Below are 15752 nucleotides of genomic sequence, written 5' to 3'. Positions count from 1 at the left end.
AGGAAAAGAAAAAGCGGCTAAACACACAATCACGATCGTTTCCAATTCACCATCAAAAATTCGAAAGCAAGGAATCTAAGCGCATGCACATCAACAATCGCAAAAAGAAACCGCGTTTTTGTGTTCATTAGATAGTCTCCCAGCCACCGCTGTTGATCTCTGACTCCAGCTTGCGGCTGATAGTCGCGGGTATCGAATGTGACAGCCAGACATCGCGTAGTAGCCGGTCATAGCGCTTCTGATTGAGAATAAGTTGACGGTTACGACGGAGACCGGGGTCGACTTCGCCATGGCGGTCAAGGTAGGGCGCGTAGTGCCAGGATCCGTTCGTGTTGTGCAGATAGAGAACCGTGCACTTGCGAATATTGATAAAAAGACCGACATTTTTACCGCATCTATTATAGAAGACTGATTAGCTGGAGAGTGCTTGCAAATGAAGTGGGAGGGTCTAATTACTTTTGAAGATGTTGGTTGCAGCCGCCAAGCTTGTTTGCCATGCAGCATACTGCCTGTGAGCAGAATATTTCTCCACAGAACAAACAGATACTGGGATCAGTGAGCTCCTTCTTGGAATTGGGGCAACGGCGGCGGTTTGCCTCTTCGATCAGGCTATCGAAGTACTTAGGTAGGCCGACAAGCTCAAAGATAGCAGGGTGCGACAGGCTGGGCCAGAGACGGTGGTCTTCGAAGCGGATGCCTGAGCGCGAGGCGTTCCAGTGGAAGATCCATCCTGAAATTACTGCGTCGAAGGGGCTGTTTGTTTTGCGTGCGGGCTTGACAGACATGAGAATCTCATCAATGGAAGGCAGATGAAGTGCTTTGGTTAGGCGTTCAAGCTCAGAGGACTCCACATCGGCGAATCCTGTGTTGGGGAACTCAACGCCGTGCTGAACATGAAGAAGGATAACTGCCTTGCGTAGGAAGACTAGTCCGTAGCTCGTAACAAGTCGCCGGACGGCAGTAATGATACTGGGGGTGGCAGTTTCCTCTCCATCTTTGACGTAGCCACTCTCAGCTGGGAAGGAGGAGCCCTCAGCACGGCCAACAGAGTTTGCCTTCAGCTCAGCAACGATCGAGTCGAAGAACTGCTTGGTCACTCCGAATTGTTCTTCTGATATATCAGCAGTCATAATATGGTCCTCGGGGTGGCTTGCAAGTTCCTCCTTCAATCCCAGTGGCCAAAGAATGAAAGTGACAGCGACCTTAACAATCTCAGCCACGAAGCACATCCGCACAAGATGTCTGATATCAATATTAAGCACTGGAAGCAGAGACAAGGATGACTCTGCGAGGAACACAAAGGTATCAACAGCGAGTAGAGGCTCGATGTTACGGACATCATTAAGCAAAGCTGTGCCACTCAAACAAGGGTGTCCGACAAGTAACTGACAGATCTTTTGACGATGCATCTCCTGGAACTCAGTTGTTGGACGGCCTTTTGACGGTCCCGTCGAGTGGAGACAGCCAACAGCAGCATATGTTAACGCCGTCTCTGATAGAACACGTAGATGGGTAAGCGTCAACGAAGGAATTGTGTCGAGCAAGGTCAAGCCAGGCTCTGACTCAACACCGCGCTGCGCGATCTCCACTGCAGCAATACTGAAACCAAAGCTGCGAATGAGAGAATCAGTATGCACAAGATCTTCGTTAGCATTCGCCTCAGAAGTGTTGTTGAACATCGAATTGACATGGTTCGTCTTGAATGTCTTCTTCAGCCGCCTGTAGCTCTGAAGCAGTTCCGACATAGGGCTGTCCGAGGGACTCGACACGTGCTGAAGTGGGCTGGAAGACGAGAGGTCTTCGGTGGCGGGGAAAACACCTGGCATTGGCATGCGTGCTGGCGTGATGTATTGTGCAGGGGCAGTTGCTGGGAAAGACGAAGCCCTCAGTTGATCAATATTGGTGGAAAGAGGAGAGACCAGACTCTTAGACAAGTAGTCGATAAATATGTCAGTGTATGGTTGAGGATAGGCCTTCTCCTTCTCCATGAGGACTGGGAAATTTTGTTGTTGGTTCAGAGCGTGCTTAAGGCCCAATTGTATCCACTGATCGAATGATTGAGAGGGACTGAGCGGAATAAGGGGAGATTCTTCCTTGCCCTTCCAAGTAATGGGGAGGAATGCATTTCCAAGGGCTTTGCACAGAGGACAGACAAACTCCTTGAGGCTAGTGTTCTCAGGATGGTGACGCGCAATCTGCTGAGTGTGGCGCCGCTGCGTCGCCGTAAAGTACTGCTCAAAACAGGAGTAATGCATGATGTGCCCACAGCCAGTAGTCACAGGCCCACGGAAGGTAGTCTTTGCGTTGAACCCTTTACTCAGTCCAATCTTTTCGCTGATGACTTCACCACCAGAAGAGTCAAGACGCTTGATGGTAGTATGGTTCTCTCCAGATACACCAAATGGTCGCACTTCTTCGGCGGACCTGTCCAGACTTGTGGGTGTTCTGAGCACCTCGCGAATTCTATCGGAGTCCCTGATATCGGTCTGTCGCAGAATTATGCTGTCTTGGACCAAGGCAAAAGTACCGTAAAGCCTCGAATCGCTGGTCTCTTCCTGACACAATATGCATGTTCCGCTAGGGTACTTCCATAGCTTCTTTTCTGGGGTAGCGTCTGTGTCGGACTCGAGATCGCTGAAATCTTCTTCACCCCAATCGATGTTACCCTGGGTGTTCAAGAATTGTTGTTGCTGCTGCTGGAATTGCGCCATGACCTTGGCTTGCCTCTCCAGTGCTTGCTTCTTCTTGACCTCCTTGTCGTGATCTGCATCAATTGCAGGAGAGTTGGTGTCAATTCGGTCGAAGGGGAATTTGAGAGACGCAGTTGCCGATGAATACGTGCGAGGGCGCTTTTGCCACAGACGTTTGAGTATGTGTCGGATTTTAGGGCCAGATGCGGTGAATTCAGTCGTCACGGAAATTCTCTCCAATAAACCGACAATGGTCAAATGACCAGCCTTGATCTCTCGGGCCTTTGACAAAGCATTCCAGTTGAATGAATTGGAATGCTCTTCTACCATATCAGTTTCCTCGGAATTATCTTCCAACACTGCTGCAAGGATAAGATGCAAAATCACTTGAAGGAAAGTCTCAACACGTGTCGGTGGGATAGTTGGTGTGCATTCTTTCGATGAAATCACGTATTCCAAACATTGGTGGACAATCTGTGCAAACAGCATCGTGCCGGCGAATCGGGGGAGATCTGAGAACACGCCGGAGCTGATGGGTCGGAGCTTTGGCTCAAAAACAATGTCAGATGCATCCTTGCCTGTCTTTTTCGCCATCCATTCCTTATAGATATTCTCTGCTTCGTCTCTTTGGTTCTTTGTATAATGTGCGCTGTATGGATCAATAAGGTCGAGATGTTCGGGCTTCAACTCGAAGGTACCAGAGTCACTCAAGCCCTCGGGAGGGCGGAAGTTGGCGACATCTTCCAACACATCTTGGAACATGTCCGAGTCCAGAAGCTTGTCGCTAAGGCGGGTCGAGAGGTCGGAGAAAGACAGCGGCTTGAAGCACAATACGTGGGCGATGTCACGTTTGATGTTTTCGTGAGTGAGGTGAGTGCTGTCATCGATGGCGGTCAAAGATGTTCGGTCCGTCAGGAGGATTACCAGTAGATGCACAAATTCCTCTGCCACATCCACAATCTGGGTATCTTCGTACCCAGGACGGGGCATGTAGTTCCGAGCCATCCATTCAACCATGCCAAAGCGGTGTGCAATGGAAGCAAGAACTCTGCTAGGATCACAAGTAACTAGGGCAGTCTGGAGAAGGAAGATATCTCTGTAGTAGGCAAAGTCACGAGAAGAGACTCCACGGTACTGCGACATTTGATGCCGAAGACTAAGACCATTGCGAACCCACATCCCCGCCTTCATTTGCGCTAGCCAAGCACAAACCCGCAGTGGATAGTCAAACATGGCCAGAAGCAAGTCCTCCGGTCCAAGGGCAAGCAGAGTATCATCAATGCTACTAGGGTTGGCAGCCTTGGCGGCATGGATCTCACTCCTCGCCACATTGGCAGCGTCAAAGAGAACGTCACGCATAGTATCGCTGCTTATGTCTCGTCCGCATTCAACAAGCCATGACAATGTGTAGTGAAGGGCGTGGTGGAAACTGATAGATCCACGTTCGACCACGAATTCAACCACCCGATGGCAGGGGACTTGGCCAGAGGCGCCGACCTCAAAATCGAAAGGTGGCAGCAGCTTGAATCTTACTTCATCCTTTATTTCTGCTTGGTCAAATCTCTTGCGTTCTACGCCAGCTGAATGGAGAATCGCAGTAGTAGCGGTGGTCTCGATTGCCCTCAGAAGGTTGTCACCGTTGTCTATTTCAGGGTTGCGGAAAGACTCGCAGAATTGGCGGCAAAGTCGGTTGATCTCCCGCATGAGAATTGACGCACTGATCCAAGCGTCCGTTTCGTATTCAACATGTTCACCAACAGCGCGGACATTGGGGCAAATACCCTGTGACAGCTTGACGAGATCGAGGAATTGAGGAAGATATTGTTCCTCGGTCCGCACACGGTGCTGGACATATTCGGATTGGAGAAGGTATCGGAGGTCAAGGAAGAAGTGGTAGAGACGCCTATTTGTAACCGAGCCAGCATCAAACGCCAGCGTGGCATTGGGGTTGACAGATTGTGGTTCGCCAACTTGTCTCGTAGTCAAGAAGGTATAGAGGATAGACATCACCTTCGTGAGGAAGTTACCTCGCACGACAATCTCCTCAGTGATAGAGGGAGTCGTGAGAAGCTGCAATGAAAGGTTGACAATGGAGTGATCCGGCTCTCGATCCGCGATGAGATACAGTTGAGCCAGAGCTGTGTACAATGCAGACAAACGAAGACCCATAATGCGCTTGAACTGAGGAACATTGACAACAGTGCTGATGTAGAGATCACGCAAGTCGGTTCGTGTCTTCTTCCACAACCTCAGGTCATAAAGTACCAGCCAGTCTAAGCGAGTACGCTGCCAGAGGTCTTCATATGGAGGTACTTTTTCACCTGGAGCGGGAATGCTCGGTCGGACTTGCCAATGACTTTCTGTGTTCGAAGGCCTTGGCCGGTGCGAACCAGGAGTCTTGGGGATATGGATATATTCGGTAGGGCCGGATTCAGGGCCAGGGCTTTGAGATTCAGACGGGCCTCGTTCAGCAGAGGGCCGATCTGTGGTTTGAGCCTGTGCCGGTCGAGGTGGCGGCTGGGTGCCAGTAAGTCCGTGGAGAATGCGCTCTGCGAGAGCAAGTTCCTCATCTGCACCCGCCAGGATCATATCTTCGTCTTCTTCCTGATCACGAGAGAGTTCGATGTCCATTTCATCGTCGTCTTCATCATCAGCGTCGTGGGCTTCGACATAGTCTTCGTCTTCATCTTCATCTATGGCATCGTCTTCAAGCAAATCGTCTTCGTCATCATCGGTGGTCAGGATGACCTGGCCATGATTAGGCAAATTAATCATAAGTGTGCGACCTGGAAGGTTCTCAGTCCGCTGATGATCATCAATGCCCCTCATGCCGATATCTTCGTTATATGCCCCGCTGCCCTTTTTCCAGGGCGTAAGCATTTCTTCACAGATGATTTGCCTAAAAATTTCATTGTCCTCGAGGATTTCACAGCCGGCAATATCAGCCAACCACTCCACTATCGTGGTGCACATTTGCTCGCGGAAAGTATCGCGCGCAGAGCGCACGGTGACGGTAACCTTGATCTCCTCAATCACCTTCGAAACACCTAAGAGTCTATTTAGATCCCTCGAATATTTGATTGCACTGCGGCCCATATCGTTTGTTTCATGAGCCCGCGCAATGCCAAAACTATCTCGTTCACGGCAAGCACGAGTGACCTGATGAGAGACATCGCGAATTGTATGCTTCTCGTCATTCCATAGCATGACCACAAATTCTGGGTCTTCTTCCTCTTCATCGCCGGCGCCATACCAGTCTGGACGCAAACGAGAGGCCTCCTCATCTTGCATGATGCTCTCGACAGTCTTCGGTAGCCGCAGTTGCTCCGGGGAGCAAGAGATGACATCACAAAAGTAATCGAGTGCACGGGATATAGTCAAGCGGATCGAGGCCACAAGCTCAGAAGGCAATACCCGCTGCGCTCGTTCCTTGCCCTTGGTATTACCGCTATCGGTATGGATTGCACAAAACAGCGGAAGGCGCCATGCTTCGTCATCACCACAGTCGCAGCAGCCACAGTTTCCGGAGGAAAGGGAGATCTGATATTGATGTCCGGTGTGATCCGAGGAATCGAAGCATCGACTACACAACACACATGTATCATCCGCGGCACAGGTCACGCATCGGTATGTGGCTTCCCCGGCACGGAAGATATGACCGCAGCGCTTGCCCCGCGCTGCCTCACTATACTCAGCTCCTTCCCGGGCACCTTGAGCCTCCGCCAATTTCCATGGTCCGGCCGGAGTTCCTTCTGGGAACAGCTGTTGTACTAGATCTGTGTTGTGTCCGACAAGCGATCGGAAGAGAAGCTCTAGCAGGTCCTTCTCGGCAGCGGGGCCATAACGGAAGTTGTGTTTCTTGGGCAAACGGAGAAGACCATCACCGAGCAGCTTCTCACATTCCCCGAGCATGAGCATGATTTGTCGTTGTGGCCGGTTTGACGTAGCCGCCGCTCGGGCTATCACAAGTGAGTGATGGAACGGAGCGCCGTTGTCGCGACAATGCGCTCAAGGTAGTAATAGTCCGACGCAGGAGGTTTCTTCGCGGGTATGCAGGCGAAAAAGAAATTTTCAAGTTAGAATTCAAGAAATGAGTCCGGATCGAGTCGATAGGGTTCTCAGATGTAGTTCACGTTGCTCACACAGTGGTACTTTGTGGTGGGGGGGAAATAAGAACAACGGGTGAAGGTGGACCAATGCAGGCGAGCAGATCAGCACAGATACGGTGAAGTCATACGCGATTCAAATTTGAATGTGGAGCTCAAGGCCCAAAAGGTCACAAAAAAATATAAGAAATCAAATTAGAAGTGTTTGAAGAGATCGGAAGATAACATTTTTCGTTATGACATCGATGGAACCAGTCTCTCAGTAAACGCCACACGCTCCGGCCTGACCTACAGAAAACACGCCACTGTTTGAACATTGAAGTTATGAAAGAGAATACATGTATTCGGCGCCTCTACACTTGACGATGTAAGACTAATGATATGGTCTATTTGGCCCATGATATTATGGACGTTATCTAAATGAACATTCCGTTGTGTATTTCGATGTTCATTTTAGATGTCTTTTTAGAGGTCGTTTTGAAGGTCGTTTTGAAGGTCGTTTTAGATGTATACGAGGCGGTAAAAAGGCATAGACCCTACAGACTAGGGTGATTGAAAGCCAAATAAAGATTTCCATCTATCGCGTACAAGCCCACATATGGGATGAGAAAGAACAAGCGCGAGCTTCGGTGGCTTTTCCATGCCCCTTTACACGCGGTAAAATAAACACAACATCACTTTCGGCAAGTGCATTTACTCGTCATCCTCCTCCTCCTTGACCATGTAACGGTGCTTAATGTCCTTCCATTGGCGCTGCAAGGTGAGAGAAATAGTCAGCGTGGGTCCTAGCCTCGGGTATTGTAGTCGGGAAAGAGGTTCACATACGCCCTGGTTCCAGCTGTCCCAGACCTTGTTGGAGGTGATGTCAAAGGCACTGTTTTGGCATTGCATGGTCAGTGTGCTGTATTAAGGTGTATAGCATGTCTAACATGCTCGGAGACTGGATGTAACCCACAGCTCAAAAGCGAAGGCGCCGGCAAAAGCAGTGGTCAGGAGAACAGTGTTCTTGCGGATGAAGGTCCTAAACACAGCGAAGAGTGCGTCGGTTAGATTTCAATTGGACAATTTGGATCGCGATCGTAGGACCAAGGAAGGGGAGACATGCGAGTAGATAACGTTTGCGAGCTGTAATGAGAGGTCAGTGAGTGCTGGACATAGCAGTGCAAATAGGAGCACTGGGAGAGGGAGTATGGACATACGCCAGCCATTGTGAGAGATTGGGGTGTTTTCACACGACCTAAATTAAAGGATTCGAGAGGAGGATGGGGCAACAAGAGTTGAAGTTGTGAGAGTGAAGTTGCGAAGGCTGAATCTGCGGGAATTGCCGGTCCGCTGATTGGCCGAGCCTCCGGCCTTCCGCACTCAACTTTCAATGTTCGCGTTGTTTTTCACTTTGGATCTTTAGAGATATTGATCTTTGCCTTGGAGCTTGACTCTGTCAAGTTGCTATCATTCATTCTTCATTTATTTCTCCATTCCACAAATCCGGCCCTCTAGACCAAGCCATGGCCTCCAACGTCGCGAGGTCGGGCATCACCACCGATGCCAAAACCGGCGAACGATACATTCCCTCCTCAGTCCGTGCTGACGGGTCTAAGCGCAAGGAGATCCGCGTGCGCCCTGGCTACAAGCCCCCCGAGGATGTTGAACTCTACAAGAACCGGGCAGCGGCAGCATGGAAAACCCGAGGGAAAGGCGGGGTGCCGGGTGCGGAAGCATTGAGCAGCGAAGACGACAAGACCAAGGCCGCACTGAAACCCACAGCCACCGCCTCCACTGCCGCCAGCAACAAGAACGCTAAACGCCGCGAAGCCAAACGGAACGCGAAAGAAACTGACGAAGCCGGTCCCACGGCCGAGGGCAAGGGCGCTGCGTCAAACAACTGGCGTGTCCCCGCACCTACACCCGCACCTACATTTTCACCTAGGAAGGAAGAGAAGTCCACTGAAGAGCCGGTCGATGTCGAAGCTGAGAAGGAGAAGAAAGCCCGCAGTCTGAAGAAGAAACTCCGCCAAGCGCGGGATCTTCGCGACAAGAAGCAGCAGGGAGAGGCTCTACTGCCCGAGCAGTTGGAGAAAGTCATCAAAATCCAGGAACTTGTCCGACAGCTGGATGTGTTGGGCTTTGATTCAAATGGTGACAAAAAGAATGGTGAAAGCAATGAGAAACCTTTTTAAAACTTCAACCCCGGGGTCGGATCAGACTCAATATCCCATACCCATGCGTCGAGTATATGGAGCATATGCCAATGTGCATATTATTGTCATCCGGGCTTTCTGGAAGCACCCTGGAACATCTGTTTGGCGCCATTAGACTATCCTACATCATTGTGATAAGTGATTGGAAGTTGGGTCTCAGAAATACTACCTATATAGTAGGACACATGGCAACCAATCGGTTCCAGGCCTCCAACCACCCATCGCTTCGCCTGTGAGGGATTCCAGATGCTATCACATCAATCCACCATTCCTGAATCGGGGGTCTGGGTGCTCTCGCCCTTGACCCTGGTGGGATCAGAACTGAAGAGGGCAACAGACTTCACATATGGATCAAATCCAACCTTTTGTTGACCAACCATAGGCTAGCAGTGAATTAGACATTAGAAATTGACTATATGATATCCGGCCAACGCCGTCGATTTGCAACTTACAACAAGAAAAAACACTGTTATTACAAAGATACATTTAATATACACGCCTTCGGCCTTCTCTTGTGTACACTCCCAAGTACAAGTAGCAAAACCACATGATCCAGTCACGTAGTATCAGATTTTGGAGTCAATCAGCCGAACAGGAGACGTCACAATGCCACCCTCGAGTTTCCAGCGTCTATAATCAAAGGAGGTCCACGGACGCCACGGACTAGGCTCGTCATTGAGCCGGTGTCTTCCGATGCCGTAGGTGGCAGATAAGATACCCTGTTTAACACAGTCGCCCACACTTACTCCATTATACCAGTTTCCCGCGAGAATAAGCCGGTTCTTGTACTCCTTGCGAACTGTGTTCGAGAGTGTATACATGCGATCCAGATGGCCGACTGTGTACTGGGGAATAGCATCCTTTTGGAGGCGACTCCGTGCGGCAGTTGGGTTATCGGTGATATTCATGTGTCGCTTGAGCATGGCGCGGGCCATTTTCACTGCGGTGTCGTGGTCTGGATACTCTTCAAAGCCATCCCAGTAATGTCCACCTAGCATGACGGTGAGTTTCGTTCCAGGTGCAGAATCTTGGCTGAGTTCAGATGACGAAGGATCCGTTCCCTTCCCTACACTAGAGGATGAGGCGAAGATGACGCCAAGTCCACATTCTGGGTTCTGTTCGTAGGGTATCGAACGCGGTATGAGGTATCCAAAGCCATCCTCCACGGGTAGAAGGTTGGGATTTGGGTAATAGAGATTAACGACCATTGCCGTCACGGCGTAGTCCTGTTTGCGTAATAGAGATGGGGTCAATCCGACAGGGCTCAGCTCGGCCTCTGACTGCTCGGGTTTGCGCATGATGTCCGCAAGTGCAACTGGAGGAATAGTGGAGATGACATATCCATAATCAAACGTCTTGATTTGACCATGTCTGGCTGACCAATATTCCATCTATTGACAGTCAGCATCAATCCCGGGGCCAAGGGAACTCAGGGATATAGCATGGTGATGCAGAATGATTCACATACCGCAATCCTACTAGAACTTTCCCATGCACTCAAAGCTTTGATCTCCGTGTTCATTCGGAAGTTGACTTTGCCGGATGCTTTCAAAGAAGCGATCAGTGCTTCGATAAGCTGCCAAACCCCCCTCTTGAAGGTGAAAGTAGTAGCTCCAGCCGCAAGGACTTCTAAATCATGCTGATGGCGCACTAATTCAGGACCTGCAGGCATGACATCTATAGCCATAAAATCATCCATATTCCGAGTCTTTGTTTTGGAGATCGACCTGGAGATAAGAGATGCTGTAACTCCACCAGAAACCAACCCACCGATGCCCCCAATGCCTCCCTCAAGGTTGCGGATGTTACCCAACAGTGTTTGGGCACTCAATCGATCAATATCACCAGCATAAATTCCATGGTACACAGCGGAAACTAAATTATTTGCAACATTGGGGCCAAAACGACGAGCGATGAAGTCTGCAACAGACTCATCCTCCGCCCATTCACTTGGATGCCGGGGCGGAGTGAAGACATCTTTCACTATCCCTGAAAGCAATTTGTTAAAAACCGGTTCCTTCATAGTATTCACGAAACTATCGAGGTTCTCCCCGAAAGAAAGTTCTGGCTTCGGCGCCGGCATGCGAACGAGACGGTCCGGGTAGTAGATGTAGCGATTCTGAGCCGCGGGGCTCGTGCTCGGGGTAACAATGAGGTCTTTGTACAATCCTAGATTTGTAGCCTTTAAAAAGGATCAGCATATTAAGCCATGTCAATTGGAAGTATGTACACGCCAGCAATACTCACAAGATAAAGCAGAGGGAGGGAGCCTGGTAGCGAGCTCCTTAACGTCCGCGGCCCATACTCGAACACAACATTCCCACCATTGACAGGGACTGTTTCGGAGTTGATCCAACCACCAAGCCGGTCCGTTTTCTCGAACAGGTTGATTGTTCGGCATGTGGGGTCTTGTGCGAGTTGCCAGGCGGTTGTGAGGCCGGTGATGCCACCGCCAAGCACGGCGGCAGTGTAGGTGCGTTTCTGGCCATTGAGAAGATTCAATTGCCTTTGTCTCGGTCTTAGTGCTTTAGGGACACATGGTAGCCGCATATCTGCTGATCGGAGCAAGGTCTGGTCTGTAGTTGAGTTCAAGCTAAACCCGAAGGTCCCCGGAACCTTCCGTCCTTACTTAAGCTACGCGTGGAGCCTCTAAAGCCCTGGAGATCACCAGGTCCTCATCCCCCTACAGCAATCCTACGAGTTTGGACAATGTTCATGAGACATTCGCGAATTTGTCTTTCGCTTCGTTATTATTCTTTTGAAGATCAACGGGGGAATCTATGAACAGGACAGGTAATAGTATCTGAAACAAAAGCAAATGCATAAAAAGTATCAACGCCCTTCCCTCCAGCCATTCCTCATTCATTGGTCAAGATCGAATTGTACATGGTATTCTTCGCTTCGGAAGCAGACTGTTGTGGGATGTTTGTTTTTCTGGGTTTTGGTTTTTTGAACAGTGATTTTCTTCATTGAGTCATGTCAGACGGAGTCACGCGGTCAGCTCCTGGCTCTGGGCGTTCTCCTCGGTCTCCGGCTTGATCAACTCTTGCGGCCCATCCACATCTGTAACGAACTTGCGCTCACTGACATGTTCTCCAGAGTGCGGAGTCCACACCTTATCAGTGTAAGCACCGCGCTGACCCTCGGCGTGCTTGTAGGTGCACTTGGGGTTCAGGCAGGGATTGAACTTGCAGGCGGTCTCGACATGTGTAAACTTGCATCCTTCGGTCTTGCAGTCGGCTCCATTACGGCAGACTGGCATACTCGGATGCTTGAACTGACAGTTGGGGTTGGTGCAATGAGGGAAGAACCGACACATGGCCTCGGCCTGGTGGGCGGATCGTACTGCTGGTGAAGGGTGGCGTCCGGTACATTTCTTGTTCTTGCAAGCTGCGCCGAATGAACAAGTGTCAGAAGGATCGATTGAAATCCCTTCGGGTGCGGCAGGTGATTGATGGGCGAAGGGGCAATCTTGGCGCGTGCATCGTTGGTTGAAGCGACAAACACTATCGGGGTTGCTTTCATCCTGTTCACCGCCTGCTGTGCTGTCCATGTCCACATCTGCGCCTTCCGTCGCTCTCGGCTTGTTGTAACCGCGCTTCCCTCCGCGCTGGCCACCTCGCTCGACCCGATTGAAGAGCGAGCGACCATGAGAGCCATTCTGGGCACCATTTTGGAAAGCGGGGTTAACAGCGGGTGGCATGAAGCCAGGCATGAATTGAGACATCATCCGGGCCTGTTCTTCCAACATCGACATAAGCTGCATTTGGTTTTCGGGGGTCATCTGCATCATGGGGTTGCCTGGCATTCCCATGGCACGGCCACCGCGACCACCTTGCTGCCCGGCGCCTCTCATTTGACCCCGACCATTGTGCCCAATGCGCCCGTTTCCTTGTCCGCGTACACGATGTAGGGCTGCGTCCGAACCACGATCTAGGTTCCGATTGATTTGGTTCAACATTCTTCCCTTGCCACCTCTGCCGTTACGCATCGCTTTCGGTCCGGTGGGGCTATTGAGGAGCCCTGTTAGCACGTTGTAGATATTAGCAGAAAGGAATGGTAAAAACCTACATCGACTCATTCCCGGCCTCGCCCATTTCGGCATCCTGGCCGTTGGCCGCTCCAAACGGATTGGGAATCGTTTGAGCCGAGTTGTCGAATTCCATTGCCGAAGGGTTCAACTGTCCCACGGTCGCATTGCCCGAGGCTGGGGCAACCCCGTTGATTTGTTGGTTGAGCATCTCGACTTGGGTGAAAAGCCATTGTGAAAACTCGAGGGCCGCAGTGTCACCTTCCTGGAGGCCAAGGAAATCATTTGAAAGCTCGGTGGCGATTTGCTCTTCGGTCTTCCCGTTGACCAGCATGAGAACAATGTATTCGATCAACGGTGACTCTTGGCCATCACTCCAACCCATCTCCACCAACTTGGGCTGGATGACATTTGCGACTGCCTGCGCAAGAGGCGTCCCCAGAGTAATTTGAGGCAGCATGGTGAAGGCGATTATGAAGTCAGGAAAAAGTGACGGGTTGGTGAGAAATTCACAAAGACAGCAGGACTGATAAAAGAACTTGCGCCACCCGATAAAGGTGTTTCGGATCTTATCGGCGCAACGAACAAGGAAGATGCGATGAAAACGGTATGTGGTAGCGGTTGAGGTTAGAAGTGAGGTTAATAGACCAGTAACAGGTTCTGGTAGACAAAGCAAGACTTTAGCAAGCAGATTCAAGGGAAGCTAAAGACCCGATGACCAAAACGGATGTTTGATCACGTGGCTATGGGTAGCCGGCGGTGAGGTGGGGCAGTACATACAGTGCAAACACCTACCATATGTGCCATCAAGGTCGATTTTGGTGTCAATTGAAGAGAGCGCTGTATTAATGGTCAGATGAAAGTGATGGGGAGAGATGTTAAAAAGCATAAGAAGGAGTGAAATTTACGACTACTAAGCTCGGGTTTATATATTCACAATGGCTATTGTTCTGCCAATAAGCCATTGAGCTGTATCGTTGCGAATGGGGTTAATTGGTTTCTGTACACAAAGAGAAAGATCCAGACCAGAGAAAGAACCCACCGGTCAAGTGACGTCCGAGAAGGGAATAGTCCTATGTAGCAATTGTCCAAAGTGACTACACACCAGGGTGGCCCCCCTGACCTCTCACTAGGGTTACTAGCCTTAGGCATTATCCAAAAATTTATATTTGCCTTATGCCTTTCATTACCTTACCACCAAAACTTCTCTCTTACCACTCCATTACTAGTATTTTACTGCTTTCTTCTTGTATAACCAACTAACATACCACCCACTGCATAACCACCACTATAGTGAAGTACTCTGTATATGAGTATTACTATATAAAAGATAAGATGAAAATGCATAAGAAATGCCCTATAAGGGATGGAAATAAGCCAATTTGAAATAATACTGACTGTTGTTGTTTATATATAGGCTGTATACCCATTTGATTGAGTACGTGGATATTCTGGAAGAAGTAGTATAAACTAGTTAGTATATCTTTAGCTTTAGGATTAGAGGCTATAAGGTCTCTAACCTAATAATTGCGGTATTTCCACTTGGTATATTGGTAATTCGCCATGGTAGTAGTAATGGATTGAAACGATAGTTGGTAGATGATTGTAGGTATATATAATAGAGAGGGATATGTAGTTATTCTTTAGGGTTTTAACTAGATTGTTTACTCACTAGTTAGTTATACTATATAACAACTAGCAAACTATCGAGTTATTGACAAAAGAGGGTGTATCGATATATACTAAGCTCCGGTATATCGATATTATAGGTACTAGATAAGACAGCAAGTCAGCTAAGGCCGAGTCAATATAAAGTAGATAGAGACAGTAGCAATATCTGCGGATAGCCTTACTAAGCCGTTGTTAAAATTGGAAAAAGAGCGGATTCGTGTCATTTTAGTTAGAGTCATACATATCTTTCATGCATACCATACGTTGTCGTACACCCAGATTTTCGTCATATTTCATAGCAGTGCTCTGAAATATTATATCTCTGCTCTGTGGTTCAGATCACCACTATGTCGATGGTCACGTGACATGGTCGTTCATGGTTGGCTGATCTTGGTGCCTTGTAGGCTGACTGCGTGGTAGCCGTGACTGAGGGACTGATTGGTTGTCGTTGTCTCGTAGTTCTGCCCGTCAGGTAGGTCCGCCTGATGGTGTTGGTGCCGTAACAGGTGGATTCATTGGCTTTCCTAGGATTTTTGGCAGTTAATATGGGTCAAAATGTCTCGCAAGCGTAAGCATTTGAAAAGAAAAAGCCCCCCTCACACGTTTGGTAAGTTGACCTACTCCGTTCAGCTTCTGGTGAACAGCTCAAAAGCACAGGGGAAGCAGCCCCTCTTTTCTATCTTTTCTATGATCCGGGGGAAAAGTGGGGAAGGCTAGTGGGGAAGGCTACATCTAGAAACCGAGTAAGAGCAAGTCTGTTGTCTCAAGGATATGGGTCTCTCCGGCGAAATAAAGAGTGCTGAATCAATTTAAAGGGGTTAAACGGTTAATCGTGTTGGCCCAACCGCTCAAGAAGACCGCACCTACTTTAGGGGGGTTGATCATTCTGGTTGAACACCTTTTGAGACTTGACCACTCGATTGCTCATTCTTACCACTCTCATTCATATGGGGCGAGTAATAAGCGGCTCCCATTCCCCTAGAAACCGAGCACGATGTCGTCATGAGTTCGAATGAGACATTAGTATTCGAACAAACCGTTGACGCTTCAGGTACTC

The 15752-nt window shown here is 49.5% G+C and overlaps 5 protein-coding genes across 5 annotated transcripts; 1 reads left to right on the top strand and 4 right to left on the bottom strand.

Annotated features, from left to right (window-relative positions):
• Nucleotides 1–127: 127 nt before the first annotated feature.
• N7537_006320 (putative ubiquitin-protein ligase E3 component (UBR1)) lies at nt 128–6608 on the bottom strand (the record flags this gene model as incomplete). Its single annotated transcript, XM_056897377.1, has 2 exons — nt 128–395; nt 457–6608. The coding sequence occupies 2 exons, from the start codon at nt 6606–6608 to the stop codon at nt 128–130; spliced, it is 6420 nt and encodes a 2139-aa protein (XP_056753162.1).
• An 881-nt stretch (nt 6609–7489) lies between these two features.
• On the bottom strand, nt 7490–8004 carry N7537_006319 (cytochrome b-c1 complex subunit 9; the record flags this gene model as incomplete). Its single annotated transcript, XM_056897376.1, has 5 exons — nt 7490–7549; nt 7622–7670; nt 7752–7817; nt 7902–7921; nt 7996–8004. The coding sequence occupies 5 exons, from the start codon at nt 8002–8004 to the stop codon at nt 7490–7492; spliced, it is 204 nt and encodes a 67-aa protein (XP_056753161.1).
• Nucleotides 8005–8301: 297 nt separating this feature from the next.
• N7537_006318 (putative RNA binding protein Pym) lies at nt 8302–8973 on the top strand (the record flags this gene model as incomplete). The annotated part of the gene is made up of 1 exon (XM_056897375.1): nt 8302–8973. The coding sequence occupies one exon, from the start codon at nt 8302–8304 to the stop codon at nt 8971–8973; it is 672 nt and encodes a 223-aa protein (XP_056753160.1).
• Nucleotides 8974–9560: 587 nt separating this feature from the next.
• hem14 (oxygen-dependent protoporphyrinogen oxidase) lies at nt 9561–11860 on the bottom strand (the record flags this gene model as incomplete). The annotated part of the gene is made up of 5 exons (XM_056897374.1): nt 9561–10385; nt 10463–11176; nt 11242–11610; nt 11633–11677; nt 11717–11860. 5 exons carry the CDS (start codon nt 11858–11860, stop codon nt 9561–9563), a joined length of 2097 nt encoding a protein of 698 aa, XP_056753159.1.
• Nucleotides 11861–11983: 123 nt separating this feature from the next.
• Nucleotides 11984–13484, bottom strand: N7537_006316 (mRNA-binding protein NAB2; the record flags this gene model as incomplete). Its single annotated transcript, XM_056897373.1, has 2 exons — nt 11984–13004; nt 13066–13484. 2 exons carry the CDS (start codon nt 13482–13484, stop codon nt 11984–11986), a joined length of 1440 nt encoding a protein of 479 aa, XP_056753158.1.
• Between the last annotated feature and the right edge of the window lie 2268 nt (nt 13485–15752).

This window comes from Penicillium hordei (assembly GCF_028827395.1).
Source record: "Penicillium hordei strain IBT 12815 chromosome Unknown utg000003l_segment0_segment0, whole genome shotgun sequence".
Taxonomy (NCBI): domain Eukaryota; kingdom Fungi; phylum Ascomycota; class Eurotiomycetes; order Eurotiales; family Aspergillaceae; genus Penicillium; species Penicillium hordei.
The sequence above is the reverse complement of the archived record's forward strand: the minus strand, read 5'-3'. Positions and strand labels throughout refer to the sequence as shown.